This window comes from Sparassis crispa, assembly GCF_003851025.1.
Source record: "Sparassis crispa DNA, contig_000003F, whole genome shotgun sequence".
Taxonomy (NCBI): domain Eukaryota; kingdom Fungi; phylum Basidiomycota; class Agaricomycetes; order Polyporales; family Sparassidaceae; genus Sparassis; species Sparassis crispa.
Window position 1 is genome coordinate 2,748,209 of NW_020939750.1, and position 16,869 is coordinate 2,765,077.

Genomic DNA, 16,869 nt, shown 5'->3' on the forward strand with positions numbered 1-16,869 from the left:
ACAGACGGCACCGTGACACTGCACTGGATCAGGGTTGAATCTAATCAGTTCCCAGATGGCGTCCGAATCAATGATCCCCGTACTTAGGCGCCGAGTTCAGTATGTTTGGACCGTCCAGTGCTGCACGTCTCGATTTCGTATGAGCTGGCCCTATCATCAACCTTTGCTCCTGCTTCCATCTTCTCCAATATCGTATCTCTACGGACTCTCTTGAATTCCCTGATATTCATATTATTCGTCTCACATGGATAACGCCGGGTGGCACGCAAGACACCAAGCGAAGAAAGCAAGTGTTTCCAAATTCATTGCGGACAGCCCACTCCTTCATGCATTGACTTGCGCAGGAATTTGAGCGATGGAGCACTCCTCAGCGGGGGCCAGATGGCCGCTTCCAGCCCGTGGAGGAGACCCACCCGATGCAAGAGCCTCCCCCAGGGGCATTACCCAACCTGCGTGTTTCCATTCCATCCCCACAGCCACCGGTCAACGGGAAAGCAACTACACCACCTCCAAGAGACGAGTCGCGCAGTAATGGGCGCACAGATGGACTCCCTAGCGTCTCCCCAGGCAGCATGTGGTCAAACGCAACGCTGAGGGAGTCTGCCTTCCACTCGCCCGTACCGACTAATGTATCGCAGTTGACGCGCATGAGTGCCGTCCAGCGATCGCAGAACTTGAGGGTTGCCCACATGAATCCTTATTTGCAGCTGATGACGGGACCACTCCTACGGTATGACACGGTGGACGTTCAGGGGGTATGGCGCGGCGCAGCTCTCATTGTTAGTGAGTGCGACGCGTCTTACTACCTTTCTTCTCATTTCATTGATTTAATGTGGTATCTGAAAGCCGTCGATGCTAGTTCTGTATATGATCCTAACCCTACGCTCGCCTACTCTTGGGACCCTGACCGACCGGTCAAACGGAAGGTCAACACACCACAGTCGTGCGTCAGTACTCCAGACCCACTTCATAATCCTGCTGATCCTATGTCCAGATCTCTGCCGAGCCCTGAGGTCGAAACACAACCAGGTCCTCGCGAGGTGTTCAAAAACGTGGATGGTCAAGAAATCTGGGTATATTACGGCACTGGCGGGTATATATCATTCTTCTCTTCTGCCGTGTACTTTGACAGTGGACGAAGTCTCTAACACGGGTCTTACAGAACGTATACCTTTTGGAGGTTCATCATCGAGGTTCCTCTAGGCCCAAGTGAGATGCAAGTCAAGTACCGCGTGAACAATGGTCAAGAATTCGAGTTCTACGTGCCAGGGCGTTCTCAGAACATGCGCTTCGCGGCGTTTTCTGTGCGTTCTGGATTATTCCTTCTCTCTGCTCTCATATTCATTTATTTTCAGTGTAACGGTTTCAGTTCCGGTGTAAACCCTAATGATTTCTGTGGACCAGGATTCTATAGTGGTTATGATCCGGTATGGACTGACCTCCTCTCCAAGCATGCTGAGGAGCCCTTCCACGCATTGGTTGGCGGTGGAGATCAACTATACTGTGACGGCATAATGCGCGAACCGGAGTTGCAAGAGTGGGTTACCCAGACAAAGCCCGAGGTCAAGAAGAAATGCACGCTCAAGGAGGAAATGCGGCTCGCCATTGATCGGTTCTATTTCAACCACTATTGCGAGTCCTTCCGGAGGGGGGCGTTTGCTAGGGCAAATAGCTCGATGTGTGTGCTGCTCTACATCATTTCCGTCGCGTTATGGCGCTGATGTAGCTTCCTTCAAAGCCCGATGTTGAACATGCTTGGTATGATGCAAATCCTCCTTTTCTTGCTGAAGCTCTCCCTGACCTTATATCTGGGTCGCAGATGATCACGGTCAGTGTCATGAAATCTTATCGACGTATCGACATTCTTGACTGATATCTACCGTTTATAGATCTGGTAAGCTCTACGCAAATTTTCTGGTGTTTTAGAGCGCTGAGATCGTCCATGAAGATCGACGGGTTCGGAAGCTGTCAGTGGACCATTTCATTCATTCAAGACCGATCTCTACTTCGACTAATATGACCACAGACCCCGACGACCTGATGTCATCACCCGTGTTTGGCACGTAAGTCCTGATTACTTCATAGGAGATTTTACGGACTTGCAGTTCTCGCCATGCTCACGTTGCGGTTGTCTGGGTGTTATGCACAGGATAGGTGCACGAGGTTACTTTTTCTTCCTTCTTTTCCAGTGCTTCATCAACAGTATGTGGCGTACCGTGTCTTTCAGTGTCACGCTAACAATAAAACAACCAAGTCGAGGTCGACGGACTGAATGACCGGCAGCATCCCTTCAAGTCCGTCATTATCGGTGCACCTGGGCCATTTATTCCATTCCGGTCACATTCCTTCTTGACCTACCTGGGTCCTCAGGTCTCCATGCTGTTGCTCGATTGTCGGTTCGTATGTCTATCTTGACTCTTGCGCGGGCTCATCTGAGCCTCACATAGTGCGGAGAGAAAGAAGGACCAAGTATGTAGCCCACAGGAGTACAAGACGGTGTTTGAGCGAGTGTATGAGCTCCCCCCGGATGTAGAGCATCTCGTGATCCTGCTGGGTGTGTATATGTTGAGGTCGTTCCTGAGTATGCTCTGAAGTCATTGTTGGCAGGGATTCCTATCGCCTATCCTCGGATGGTTTTCCTGGAGAACTTGCTGGAATCCAAAATGAATCCTTTAGTCGCCCTGGGAAGGGCGGGTTCGCTGGGTCTTTCCAGTTTTGTCAACAAGTTCAATGCTGATGCCGAATTGCTTGACGATCTCGTAAGTGAACCTGCCACGCCTTTGTGTTGTGGTAGAACATGGTATGTTCCTAGCTGAATTTGTCTCCGTAGAACGATCACTGGACAGCAAAGATGCACAAGGTATGCCAAGGAGATAATGTATCAATTCCACCATTGATCTGTGACATTATAGCGGGAACGAAACTGGTTCATCGAACAGCTGCAGCTCTTCGCGAAAGCCAAACATTGTCGCATAACTTTCGTGGCAGGAGATGTGCATTGTGCTGCAGTCGGTGTCCTCAAAACTCTTCAGAAGAACAAGAAGAAAGGCGGTATACCGCCCGCTCAGGACCATCGATACATGCTCAATATCGTGACCAGTCAGATTTCGCTGTCTTTCCGTTGCCTACATCATTTACTGACGTTACGCTAGGTGCAATAGTGAACACGCCGTGAGTTGTTGTCGATCTCATTAAACGACTTTTGCCTCATTGCATGACATCAGACCTCCCAATGGTGTCCTCTCCATGGTATCCGCCCTTTCGACGAAGACGCATCGAACGTTACATTATGTGGACACAGATGAGACCATGGTAAGCTCATCACATTCTCGTCTCACCGCAAATGTCAATCTGAGTACGCGTTGCTGTGCGTGCCATGCGTAGGTCCCAGTATTCGAAAGGGACGCCAACGGAGCACCCACGAAAAGCAAGTATATCATGGGAAGACGGAACTATTGTATAGTAAATTGGGAGTCAGCCTCAGGCGACCTTATCTTCGAGTTGCGAATTGAAAAGAACAAGGGAATGGGAGAGACCACAGGGTAGATCCACCCCGCTCTTCCCGTTGTCTTGTCCGACACTGATGCACATCGTTGGCAGATATGCTGTTCGCTCACCACCACCTCGTTGGGCCCGATCGTAGTCTCCCCTTCTCTTGTGACACCCCTACGATACTAGTCAGAGCATCGCTGCCATCGCTGCCATAATATTACTACCACGTCCGGTTCTAAGGTACAATAATAGTAGTGATTGTGGATGGTCCAGACATCGTCTGCACGCCTCGTGTCCTGCCTTCATTTTTCCGTAGGGCACATGCGTTCCATTGTACCACGGTTTCCTGCAATATTAATGTGACAAGCTTGATGGTGACTGAGCAGTTGCCTGGAGGAATTTGGGAGATCCCGTTGCTTTTTAGAGCTGCTACTACAAGAAATAGGACCGAACATTGTCATCGTGCAATTCAAAGGGTCACTCGCTCTCCGGAGGATACGAATTTTCTCGAGACCTGTACGCTCCATCCTCGTCTCGCTGTGCCTCCGGAACTTGCGCCTCCATGTCTATGTCTCCGTCCGCGTCCTCATATTCCGAGTTATACTCGCTGGTGCCCTGCCGCACAACGATGCCAGGAATATGAAAGTCCGCGCTTGAAGCGACCGTCGGCGCCGGAGAGCCGACGCTGGTGTAGTGATGGAAAGTGTCAGGTAAGGAGTGTATCTCCGGGAAGGAGACGTTGGCCCCGAAGTCAGGTGCATGCAGGTCGATCTCCACCTCGCCGCCCAGAGTGAGCCGCTCTTCGTCCAGCTTTCTCCGTTTCGCGGCCTCGAGAGCCTCAGCTTCCTCTTTCGCTTGCTTCGCTTTCTTCTCTCTCCGAGCAGCAGCTTGCGCCCTGCGTTTCTCCCTATGCTTTTCCGCCTTCTCGGTGTCGGCCTTCTCCTTTGCAGAATTGCCCTGTAAAGAGAACGATGTCTACAAATGAATAACACCAGAGGTGAGACTCCGCATGCCCACCACATGATTTTTCTGCGCTTCAGCCTCTTCGAATGCGTCCAACGCGTGCTGTTCTGCTATGAACTCGGAATAGCGCTCGGAAATGGGGCGCCATGTTTGTGCATTCTCGGATGACAATGGCTTGATGTCGCGTCCAGCCCAATCCGACGAAGAGAGTACGGCATCGATATCCGGAGGGGGCGGGCACAGGAAGTCAGGGCCAGGGTTAATTCGCACCGTCGCTTCGTTGAACAGTGATATGAAGGGATAGTACCCCAAAGTCCCGTCGTCGAAGGGATTCTCCCTGTGTTCCCTGAGTCCATCTTTGTTCCTTCTGCTCTTCTCCTGCGTTTTGTTTGGGCTAGAACGTAGTGGCAGGTAATCAAAAATATCTTGAAATGCAATACCTTGACATTCTCCGTTGACAAAGAACGCAACGTAGGAGTCTGGTCCGAGTGTAGGTAAGGGTCTCATAGAATTTGGTTCCTGTTGGCTGGCTTTGACACCTCGCGAAGAAGATGGGATGTTCTTCACGGTAGCAGATTTTTTGGTCGAAGACGGCATAGAGTTAGTGTTTTCCGCCTTCTGGCGCTCCCTAGCGTTCATGAGTTCCATCATCTCTTTCGACTGAGAATACTCCAAGGACTCGAAGTACTCTTGGCCCTTGAACTCTATGGGAATACGCGCGCGTCGGATATGCGCCGGGTCGGACGAATCCCTTTTGTCAGGCTTGCGGTGCGGGGGAAGGGATATGTACATCCCGACCACGTCGCCTGACTTGACAGGCTTGCCGTATGGACGCAGGCGAGACAGGTGGACCTTCTCACCAGTCTTGTCTCGCAGCGCGTAGCTATACCCATCCAAACCCGCCGGCCCGTTCAGAGGAGCCTCCCGCCGCGCCCATCCTAGACGGACGTGGCTACCCTGACGTCTCTGGCTCTCAGGCGGCTTCTCGCCCCCTCCGCTCTCAACAATAATCTCCATGTACCACTTCCCTTCGCGCACGGGCGCGTTGCATCGGGCACTCCTGAATCCCTTCTCCCCCTTCAGGCCGAGGCCATCCTGCGTGACCTTCACGAAGGTACTCCTGTCCTCCCACGAAACGCGGTACGATGTAGGCGCCGACTCAATCGTCCTGAACGCGATGGCAGAGTCCGGGGGTGTGAGACCTGCAGGGGTGTAGCGGTAGTTCTGCCGGTTATTGCATAGCGGCTCAGTGTTGTAGTACTCCGAGCCGGGAGCAATGGGGACGAACATCGGGTGACGAGAGATATCAAGGCGCGGGCGTGAAGACAGGTCCAAGTGACGGGTGGGCAGCACTAGGTTCTCGGTAGTGGGCGCGGGTGTCGCGCCAAGGTCGGAAGGCGCTGGGGAGGCGGCCACATTAACCATGGCAGCATGTTTCCGCTTTTTATGTGAATGATTGGCGGGTGCCGATAGATGGTGGGTCGCCGGCGAGGGCTCCCGAGGAGACTCCAGCGCTTCCATTGTCGTTCGAAGCAGTAGAAATTACGGTTTAAATATGCGCTTTAAAGCAGGAACTCTTCGGCCAGCGTAGCTCCGTTAGCACAACGTAAAAAGAGAAGCGGTCCAAATTCACGCACGGTGACACGCCACCCGACGTATTTCGAGTGCGTCCAACGCTGTCCCAACGAGCCAGTATCACCCTGGAGTGCTCGATAAAAGGGAGACACGGACTGCGAGAGCGGTGAACACAAGTTCAGCTTGATGGACACTGTAATACATACGGACATGGTGCGCGATTTTTTTTGGGAGACCAGATCACGGAGACTAGGCAGCACAATCCGTGACGGTCCAATGAGACGTCTACTACAACTCCTAGAGTTGAGTCGAAGGATGAGAAAGAGCAGATGGTGATGCACTATCAGTAGAGACTTGGTAGAGGTTAACCGTGACACGACGGTCACGGTTGCGCGGAGGGACACTTGGGCGCTTGCACCGAGCGCTTGCGCAACCTGTTCCCGCGAATCGGACGCCCTTAATCGTCTTTCACTGTACTAGAACATACCTCACCAGACTCTCTTGCACATCATGACCTCTCTACGGTATGAAATGTAATTCATTTCCGTTTTGAGCGCGTCTGACTTGCAAACAGTCGTATCCAGAAGGTGCTGTCCTCCAGGCAACTCATCGTAACAGCAGTGCTCACTTGGTATGGGTAGGAACTTACGGACATTACCAGTAGGCCGATTGAGGTTTGTCCAAAACTCCCGATAGCTCGCACACCGGTTGATAAATGTCCTCGATCGTTTGGACTACAGGGTCTGTCCGTGGAACCTGTGGAGGATAACCTCTTTGAGTGGAAGTGCGCGATCAAGGCTGCCGTACGCGTTTACCCGTCCATTTTCACTACGACAATCTCCTGATCCTTCCCATCTTCTGTTTTCTGCTGCACGCTGTCCAGTCAGACAGTCCATACAAGAATGGCACCTTCCACTTTTCCCTGTCCCTTCCCGAGAACTTCCCCTTCAAGGCGCCTTCGGTAAGCACCATCTTCGTCTCTCCTTGTGTCCTGCACTGTGATTACGTTCCACTGACGAATCTCGGCCACCGCTCATATATGCAGGTGACCTTCACCACGAAGATCTATCACCCCGGAATTAACGAGGAGGGCCACATCTGCGTTCCCGTCCTGCGCGATCAGGCGAGTTTCCTTCTCTTCTCTCAGCCCCTCGGTGCTCGCCCGCATGGTCCACTCTCTTTGCACGTCTGGTGCTCTATGATGACATGCTTACGTCTATATCTGATTGCGGACGCAGTGGAAGCCGAGCGTCACGCTATCTTCAGGTGCGCATCGAACCCGTTGTCCATGCATGTCCGGAATGTTGCGTTCATGCTGATCTAGTCCTGGCCGTCATCCAAGAGAAGGTGAACAATCCCAGTCCGGATGACCCATTCGAGCCCGACATCGCTGCTGTGAGTACATTCTCGTCCCTTTTTGGAAGAGTTGCCTCAATGCCTCTTGTGCAGCAATTGAAGAACGACAAGACGAAGTTCCTGGCCACAGCCAAGGAGTGGACTAAGAAGTACGCGACGAGTCCCGATCAAAACTACTGATTGACGGTAATTTACCAGGTACGCCGTCGCCTGAGCTACATCTAGGCAGCCGGATAGAAGAAATTGCATCTCTGTATCATGTCATCTACGGGGCTTCACTGCGTGTACACGCACCGAGACACTCGTGCATTCTGTAACTCTAGGACAATTATATACGTATCGCATGTACGGTTTTCGCTAGCTGAGATAAAGGCTTCGAGAAATTGAGTACCTCCACGACCTCTGACCCAATAACTTCACGACTCTAGTTGCTCAGCGCAAACTCAACGACAGTTCGCGCACAGGACACACGGCTACCAGATGTCTCCCCATATCTGCACTTTTCGAGTCGAACTTACGTCCTATTGCATTCCGAAGAAGACAGACGTGGAAATCAGGCCTGCTGATGATCGTAACAAGCCCAACAATGCATACCCTCGATCGCTTCATTATTTAATGAAGCGTCTGTGAGCTCGTGGACGGCAGACACGGTTGAACGGCGAGATGGGCTGAAGACATAGCACCGGCAGGTGACGTGATGAGCGGCCAGCGTGCTGCATGCTAGCTGCATGCAGCAATTATTCACATAAGTATATATATATATGATTATCGCTAAAGTATTCCTTTCGCTAAGCTGGTAAGTTCAATTGCTGGCTCTTCCGCCGCCGAGCGTATTTTCCTTATACGGGTCGCTCTTCTCCAAATGAGGCAAGTGTGAAGGAAGTGTCAAATTTCGCCACGAGGATAGTATGCAGCCCTTTGCCAAAAATAAGAGCCAGCGGGTATAGCCGGAACAGATACAAAACCTGCGACGGTAGAGGGAGTCATACTAAGTCCCCGGTGGGGAAGTTCCTAAATCAGTGCATTGATAGAATTCAAGAACACCCACCAATTCATAGATCCGATGCGTGGCAATCAGCTGGACGTGGGGTTCAAAAGCGATATTAATCGAGCCGCAAATGATTTTATCGAGATAGAAGTACCACCTGCATCACTCTACCGGATTAGAATATGTCTCGAGCTTCAAGGACTCGCTCATCAGTTTGAAAGACTGCTATGTCATGATATGTGCAGGAATACAATAGCGAGATCCGTGACCTGAGAGCTGCATGTGTCATCCTGCAAGATCATGCAAGGTCGGGAAAACGATGCCGTACCATATTAATGCCGTTTGCAGTGACCGCATAGACGTCTTCTGCAGCTCCCCAGGCCAGAAAGCTTCTTCTGGAAGGAGTGAAAATTGACTGCTGGCGTGTGCATCGCATCCGATTATCGTGGACCGCTCGTCCGCCGTACTACTAGGATGTTACGGAACTTCGGGAGATGTTCGCGGGAGACGCAGTCCCTGCGAATTGTGAACGTAACGCAGTCCGTTCCTGTGCACCCAGCTGACTAGTAACGGAAAATCGCGATGTTTATCGGTTTTGCGCAGACATTCAAGCGCGAAGAAGGTGCCCGAGTAGAGTAACGGGGAGATTGGTGAGCAAGACACCCTGACTGGAAAATTTTCATGCATGACTGATTTGGGAGCAATCCAGGATTCTGCTGGACCCGACGAGCGCAGCACCACTGGCAATGAGAACATCACCGTTGTCGTGTCTCATAACAATTCTCGACGGCAGGCGAACCTCCATGACCCGGCTTCCTGCCTTTAAAATCTAGGAGCATGTCAATAAATATATTGGTTTGTGAATACTGACTTTGGCGTGTGAATCAGCGAAGAATTGGGCGACTGAGAAGAAGGTAAGTACTAGTTAGTCTCCCCAGGCAGAGTAGACACTCTGCTTCAACCAAGTTCGTGCCTCAGGATATCCGTGCCTGAAGATCTGACCACTAGTATCTGCTGCTGGAATGCTACCTCAGAAAATGTGTTCACTTGACGAACCTGCAAAATGATTTCTGATGCGCCTCACCTAGCTTCTGACTGGGGTATATGTAGTACTTGTAATTAGTGCTACTTAGTGTGACTTCCAAATGGCTGACCAAGGGATTGTTGTGTCTGATGGATCCGTTTCCATTTTGGGTCGTGACGGGCACGTTTTGTCGGCGGTGTAACATCTGTCTCTGTCGGTGTACATACATATATCAGCTTAAAAAATATTCTCGCCTTCCTCTCCTCACTACTCTCGACGACGGATTTTGGTCACTCGAGGCGCGTTCCCCGTCGTCTGTCCTCAACCTTGGGCCTCATTCGGTAAACTGAGTGGTAATCCGGAAGAAGGTCGCCCTGATCTGAGCTGTCTCGCTTCCCTCCAACTCGTGTCCAACACGTTGCTTGCTCGCTCCCCTCTCTCCCCCGGTCCAAAAAACTCAATAAACCGTTTTCGTGCTACTTGCTGCTCTGCTTGCTATTCTGATTCGAACACCTCTGCTTTAATATACGCCACGGGCTCGGTACTCACACCACTATCTCTCTATTGCTACCTGTCATTTCCCGCGTGGTCCGACTTTCCCCCATCTATCACGCCCATCTCAACGTGCAAACAACGAGGCTATTGAAACGAGGGAGAGCCACGTAGTGGAACGCGAAACAATTATCCATGTATCGCTTGCGGTAAGCACGCCACCACCAACTGTCCAAATGACCACCGCTCACGGTGTCCCATATACGCACTCTTGCCTCACTGCTGCTACTTCCCACCTTCCGGCTTGCTCTCTCGTGTTTTCCGCGCTAACAGCAAGAAGTCCGAGGCCAAACGCAGCCAGATCCCCGAACCTCTGCGCCCAAGGCGGCAAGATACTGAGCCATTACCTACCTTACCGCCCGCTGACAATTTTCGCACGTCACTAATCTTGCCAGAGTGCGTCCGGTGCTTCCTATTTTATCTCATTACTAACCGCTCCACCCGTCCGCTGATTTCGCTGTATCTGCGTCATATCCCCTGCCCGCCCTCCGGACGTTATTATGCTGGAATGGTACAGTCTTACTCGCCGTTTCAGCGTCCTCCGCACCACATCAGGCACGCCTATCGGGATTGATGACCTGAAGACCAAGTTTGCGGAACAGAGAGCGCGTGGTTCTGAGCATCAGCTATCGGAGGAGGAAGAGGACATGATCCTGGAGGCTCTTGGTCGCCTGCACGTTCGGAGTGCTACGGCGAGGAACAGTGGTGGAGAGGAAGGAAGTGGTAGTCAGACAGATGGTGCGTGCTGTGACTGATTTTTGTGCTCGAGGAACTCAATCATGGCAGGCCAATCGGCGCGGTCTTCGAGTACGGCAACGTCTCCGTTGCGCAATGCTCCTTCGGTGTCGTCTCTGTCTTCGGCCAAGGGCTCGAATGTCAGCAGGAGAATGAGTAACAACCTGTTCGGCTCGGGCAAGTTCCGCGATCAGGCATATATCCGCAATGCTAATCAGACGAGGCGAAGCGGGGCTACCAGAGCGCTTTCCGTCACGCCGTCGGAGTCTAGCATGAGCATGAGCACGTTGGCGAGCAGCAGGGCCGGGCAGAATATATCGGTCTACTCCGACAACCAGAGTCTGCGACCAACAACACCGGAGGGCAGCACATATTCACCCTCCACTTCTGCTCCCTCTAGCCCTAACAAGGATCAGACCGTTGATCAATACTCTCCTGGAAGATCTACGGCGGTGGATCCTCGTCCTGACTACACAGCGTTGGGCAAGCGATTATCCAAGACTTTGTCGCCGGAAGGACTCAGGCGTGCATCATTGGCGTTGGACGAGGTGATCAAGGAACTCGAAGAGGAAGGGGACGACGAGATTGTCATGGAGCGGTCACCCATTGCGCATGTACCTAGCAGTACCCTGAACAGCGGTTCCGCTACTACTGTGCGTCATTTCTCGACTTCATCATCGTCGGTTTGTCTGAATGCGAGGTGCAATCTTACTATGCGCTGTAGCATGAACATGATCCCAACTCTCCCCTCACTTCGGCAGTGGATTTTGAGCATGTGACAGCTGTATCGTCGGATGATCAAGTGACGTCTGAAGAGCTCCAGCGCTCATCGCCCAATCCGCACTCTCGGACTACGTCTCCTACTCCACGCCTTCCTGGATATATTCCTGGCATGCCCAGGCCCATGACTCCCCGCGAGACATCGTTTGACTCTGACGATCAAACACCTTCAACGACACCGCGTGCCACGAGTCCTCGTCTTCCCAGTATCAACGTCGCGTCTGCTCCAATGATTCTGCAGAGTTTCACTTCCTCCTTATACCGAAGCAACTCCAATGCGTCAACATCTCGCCAATCGGTCCGTCCTACACCAACACCGACTGCTTCGACGCCACCGCTGTTCTTTAACAGGAGCACCAATGGTAGGTTCACTCCGGAAGACCGACAGCATAACGATGCGAATTCTCCCACATCGGAGATACTCGATTCTCCGATACTTGGTCGACGAAGGCCTATGTCACCCCTTTCAGGGCCAGCTTTCCAGCCTCTTGCATCCTCTCGACCTGGCACGCCCTCGAATGTGACCTGGAGTGCTGCTAACTCTAAAGTACATCGTAGGAACGGCAGTACGTCAGGACACAGCAGGAGTGGGAGCACGACCAGCATTCCGGATACCACCGCTATCGAACCTCTGGAGCGATCGAAGTCGACTGCGACCGCAAGATCTCTGCGTTCGCCCGCCCTTCCAGATTCTCCGTGTGTCGATGGAGTGGCGGACGGTACTATCTCAGTCGGTACCCAGTTGGAAGTTCGGCCTGCGTCTGCTATGTCTGCTATGGAGCTGGGGTCACCCCTCAGTGTCAATCGTCCTCTACGTTCGCCCACACCAACATATAACAACAAATCCCCCACATCGCCTACATTTCCTGAACATGCTAATTCAGTCATCACCAGTGGCGATAGCACCGCTCCTAGTCGTCGGTCGTCCAAGCAGAATCAGCATTCTTCTTTCTCTCTGGGATCTCCTCATGCACTCCTGTTCTCTCCGTTTGCCAATTCATCTCGCTCTTCGTTAGAGTCGGTAGGATCGAGTTATCACTCTTGGGATGAAGATCATAAGAAGGATCGCCTGTTCGGCCTCTTCAATAGCCTTGACCCTCAGCATACGGAGTGGCACGATATCTCTGTAGCGGACAAGTTGACTTCATCGACACCCGGTACCTCCCCTTACGAGGGTTTGGACCTTGAAGAAGCAGTCAGGCGCCAGACAGGGCTCACGAAGTTTGACTTTATTGCCATCCAGGACAAATTGGTCACCGCAGCGCTCACGAAAGCTGTCACCCCGGAGGGGCGAAATCGCGCGTCTTCTATCAGGAAGAGGAGGCCTTCGACCTCGCAGTCGAACTATTCGTACAACGGTGGAGACAACAGGGTAAGCTCGTCGTTGGACGTCCCCCTTCCGAATACTGACCGCATGTTAGGTTGCCAGTCCGGCACCACAGCCTCAGAGCACGATTCCTGCGACATCTCGGCCTGTCAACAGCGACCATATCGCGAAGGCGAGTGCCCTCCTCGATTCGGTGGTGGATAGCATCGAGGCGCCACGTCCGAAGCTGCCGACTCCTCGTGAACCTGAAGACGTGATGATCACCCGGCCTCGCACTCCTGCTGATCCATCGAGCCTGGGTCGCCGTCATCGAGCGCTTGCGGATGCTCTCTTCGGCGCTGAAGACAAAGTTCCGTCGTCGGCTCATACGGAGGACTCTGCAATTCCGCTGATTATTGAACCATCCGTAGCAATCGAACATACACCGGGTGGAGTTACTGCAGAACGATCGTTAGCGCAATCATCGCAGCAACCGATGCCGAGTAGCTCGACTCGGAACCTTGTCTCGACCACACCCACGCCTAGTCAAGCCCACCCTCATCTCACCAGCGATCGCGTCGATGCGACACAGTTGGCGAAGGAGGTTCAGCAGAGGGCTGAAGCCGCTACGGCAGCGTTGAGGAAATCACCATCAATACCCAAGCTCGGTGACGGGCTTGGCACTGTGCATCGCAAGCGCATCCACCCCAATCAGATCTCGTCGCCGACGTTGGTCTCAGCATCGACGAGCGTAGATACCATACCTCTCCAGTCAACTTCACCTTCTCTACAGCCTAATGGGTCAAATAAAAATATCGGTTCGCGCTTGAAGAGGCTTCGGGGCACGCTTCGTGCGAAGCCGCCTGTCCCTAATGGTGGAGAAGTCACACCGTATCCTGCAAGTCTACGCTCACCCCCTGAACCGATGCCAACGTTTAGTGCTACGACCCTGAACCTTCACCCGGAGCCGGTCATCGCAGCTAGAGTGAAGTCTCCTCGGCTACCAGTGACTAGCCCCCCGGCGTCTGCACAACCTGGTCTCAAGGGATTCATGGCTCGCTTCCGCAAGCATCGAGCGGCAGAGACACACCCATCTGTCCAGCGGCAGCGACAGATTCCATCCTCCGCAGCGTCTTCTTCACCTTCCTCGTCACCGTCGCACGATCGTATTTTTCCCCAGACTACGCAGTCTGCGCCACACACACAAACCGTATTCCGGAGTCCCAGTCCTGATCAGCCTCGGCCTAATCCAGTTGTACCCTCCACTCCAACAGTGAACGTTGAGTCACCTCAGCACCCTGAGACGGACGAGGTTGCACTGAGACAATTATTTGATGCTGCTTCGAATCTTGGACTGGACCAATCTGCGTTGAATGATCTGATTGCCCGTTCATCTTCGACTTCATCTCGTTCGACGGCGTGGACAAAGCTGACACGAATGACTTCTGCTACTGAGAGCCATAGGAGCCAGTTACGAAGTATTCGAAGTAGCAATGGTCGGGATGATAATCGCTCGGCTGTTGCGTCTGACGGACGTCCCAGTGTAGAGGGTTATTCCCCCCGGCCTTCCGTTGACACTCGGCATGCTACGGACCGCAAGCCTGCTGACGCTGTTGCTCAACCTCGTCCAGAGCTGCGCACCGATGGTGCGAATGCTATCGTTCGAAGGACAATTTTTTTCCCTTCAGATTACAGGACGTCTGCAGTAGATCTGAATGTCCTTATGCGAAAGCAGACTTCTTCACTACGCCGTCGATCGGCTAGTGCCGTTTCCGTTCATTCCACTCGTTCAATCCATGATCGTGTCCCAACACCACCACCGCATAAATCGTCTGGGGCACGCCGCTTCTCGGCTGATGGCTCACCTCCTGTCCCGCAATTACCACAGTCCATATCCTCACAGTTAGACACTTCCTCGCCGGCTACGGTAGGTCCGATAGAAAAATCCAGTTCAGCTTATGATTCATTGTGAGCCCCTCGATACTCATTCGTGGTTCTGGAATTAATGGTTTGCAGGTATGAGATGTATGCTGGAGACAGCAGGTCCGGAAATACTTTCGCTCCTGATGGGCAGGGAGCAAGTACCTCGCTGAGTCCTCATAATGATTCTATACCTGAGTCGAGGCCCGCCTTGGAAGTTGTAGAGTTGGCCAATGGGGAGACCATATGGTTGGTCATACGTTTCTCACTTGACATAGGTTGGTTTGACTTTCTCTCAGGTCAATTGTCAATGGTTTGCGGGATGATGATGGCGAATCATACTACGGGGATCGCACGAGCTTTGTGTCAGACTACTCCACCAAGGACTCCAACAGCGATCCGGTGAAATTATTTTTCAAGGAGCATGAGAGGAAGTCGTCGAAGGGTAGTAATGCGTCTTTCTTGTCGCGGAAGAAGCATCCGAAAGGTTCTAGTCGTCCGGAGACAAAGGTATTATTCTTGCAGCATGTTGTCTCCTTCGTTGCTCACTGTGTTCAGGTTTTCTTCAGTTCTTCTGCGCAGATCGGGCGCCTTATAGAAAATATGTCACGTGGTATGGACGCAGGTTCGTTCAACATCGCCCCCGACCGCCCACAGGCACACCTTGGGCACTCTACATCAACGTCTTTCGGCTCCGAATCCGACGCGCACTGGACAGTTGAGGAGAGACTTGAGCAGATGCTTGGTTCAATCAGTTCTAACTCATAAATGTTTTTCGGACTTCGGGAATTTTTGCACGCTATGTATGACGCTCCTTATCTTTCCATCTGCTCTCGTTGACATACATCTTGCTCGTCATCTGGTACCAATGATAATGGTCTGGGGGAAGTTAATACAACTACAGTTTCGTACAAACGCGGTCTGTGCTATTTGCCAATGGAAAAAAAACATGCACCTCCGTCGCTCAGGTTGCTGGGCGGTCCACCCATCTGTTCAGACAGAGTGCTACTAGAGACTCGAGCAAGAGATGGTCGTGGTCAAAATTGTACTTCATCGTTGCATGTGTAAGACCGACAGGTGTGTCGTTCTGGTCACGGCGAAAGGTTGCGAGTCTCTGACCGCGAATAGATGCGGGGTAAAACTGTTGAGTGGTAAGTCGTATCTGATTGCCAGAGTCATGGTGAGAATTCCGACAAACTTACGTCGTATCCGCCGTGGTCTACCTTGTGCCACTCGTAGTACAGACGATCTGCCGCAGATATGAATACACGAACACTGGCCATGATATTTAGAAGCATTGAAATGAACGCAAGGCTTATGTGCTCGTACTTAGGGGTGGTTGCTATCGGCAGCAAAAAGTTCGACATCGGCTCCTGCCTTGTGCCCATGGTCAGCATGCCGAGTGTGTCTCTTTCTCCCCAATCCAGATAAGCAACGACTTCCGTCGTATTGCGGTACACCTTTCCACCCCGACGTTCCAGAGTTTCCCCGTAAGTGCTCGCGTCAGTAGAATAAATTGAGACCTCACCGTTGTTCTTCTTCCATTGGTTCTGAAGTCATAGAGGATGTGTTTGTCGTACCGAACGTCCTGGCCGGTATTGGATGTGTGGCCAACGATCATGCAACCATCTCGAGGATCGTCTTTTGCTGTGAAGAACAGGGCGCTGTCTCCCTGGGTAGCCATGAGGTGTACGAGCAGGTGGGTATCTGCTTGAAGGCGTCCTTTCCATCCCACCACCTAATATATGAACGGCAGTGTCACAGGTTGGCTCTACCTGTATCGTCGGTCACAGGTTAGTAGTGGTATAAGCCGACCAATTCTGGAGCATGGGAACCGCAGCCTATCGAGGGCTGTGCGGAAGCAGGATAACATACGACTGTGTACCCCGGCGGTCAAGGCAATGACAGGAAAGGGAAAGTTGGTTTCGTGATTTTGTCATATTACCGTGCGTACCCACTGCGATTGTGCACACTTTGCACAAACTACTCAAAAGCCTAAAGTAGGCAGTTCCCGAGATTTTAACTTCGAAGTTCTGACGGCGAAGGCACAGTTTTCCCGCACTAAAACTCAGCTTCCCGACCTTCTCCCGCGATCAAGTCTACACCGCACAGGTAAAGAGAGCAGCAGCAGTGCTGAACAGCGTAGGTCATCGCAAATGTGTTTGGTACAACCCTTCC

General features: G+C 52.3%; 4 protein-coding genes across 4 annotated transcripts; 3 read left to right on the plus strand and 1 right to left on the minus strand.

The window, feature by feature from the left end:
* Positions 1-244: 244 nt before the first annotated feature.
* SCP_0410050 (Uncharacterized protein) lies at positions 245-3,643 on the plus strand (the record flags this gene model as incomplete). The annotated part of the gene is made up of 21 exons (XM_027757732.1): positions 245-286; positions 345-783; positions 847-943; positions 995-1,093; positions 1,163-1,304; positions 1,356-1,678; positions 1,739-1,758; positions 1,820-1,828; positions 1,890-1,894; positions 1,949-1,967; positions 2,027-2,063; positions 2,150-2,202; positions 2,255-2,396; positions 2,448-2,554; positions 2,608-2,759; positions 2,831-2,860; positions 2,913-3,099; positions 3,153-3,171; positions 3,225-3,312; positions 3,385-3,542; positions 3,601-3,643. The coding sequence occupies 21 exons, from the start codon at positions 245-247 to the stop codon at positions 3,641-3,643; spliced, it is 2,211 nt and encodes a 736-aa protein (XP_027613533.1).
* Positions 3,644-3,969: 326 nt separating this feature from the next.
* Positions 3,970-5,976, minus strand: SCP_0410060 (Set1 complex component ash2; the record flags this gene model as incomplete). Its single annotated transcript, XM_027757733.1, has 2 exons — positions 3,970-4,449; positions 4,510-5,976. The coding sequence occupies 2 exons, from the start codon at positions 5,974-5,976 to the stop codon at positions 3,970-3,972; spliced, it is 1,947 nt and encodes a 648-aa protein (XP_027613534.1).
* Positions 5,977-6,540: 564 nt separating this feature from the next.
* SCP_0410070 (Ubiquitin-conjugating enzyme E2-16 kDa) lies at positions 6,541-7,600 on the plus strand (the record flags this gene model as incomplete). The annotated part of the gene is made up of 10 exons (XM_027757734.1): positions 6,541-6,554; positions 6,605-6,617; positions 6,672-6,704; positions 6,771-6,833; positions 6,914-6,991; positions 7,076-7,153; positions 7,269-7,296; positions 7,355-7,425; positions 7,480-7,535; positions 7,585-7,600. The coding sequence occupies 10 exons, from the start codon at positions 6,541-6,543 to the stop codon at positions 7,598-7,600; spliced, it is 450 nt and encodes a 149-aa protein (XP_027613535.1).
* Positions 7,601-10,085: 2,485 nt separating this feature from the next.
* SCP_0410080 (hypothetical protein) lies at positions 10,086-15,459 on the plus strand (the record flags this gene model as incomplete). The annotated part of the gene is made up of 9 exons (XM_027757735.1): positions 10,086-10,099; positions 10,224-10,346; positions 10,468-10,688; positions 10,737-11,338; positions 11,410-12,837; positions 12,887-14,739; positions 14,788-14,940; positions 14,991-15,201; positions 15,250-15,459. 9 exons carry the CDS (start codon positions 10,086-10,088, stop codon positions 15,457-15,459), a joined length of 4,815 nt encoding a protein of 1,604 aa, XP_027613536.1.
* Between the last annotated feature and the right edge of the window lie 1,410 nt (positions 15,460-16,869).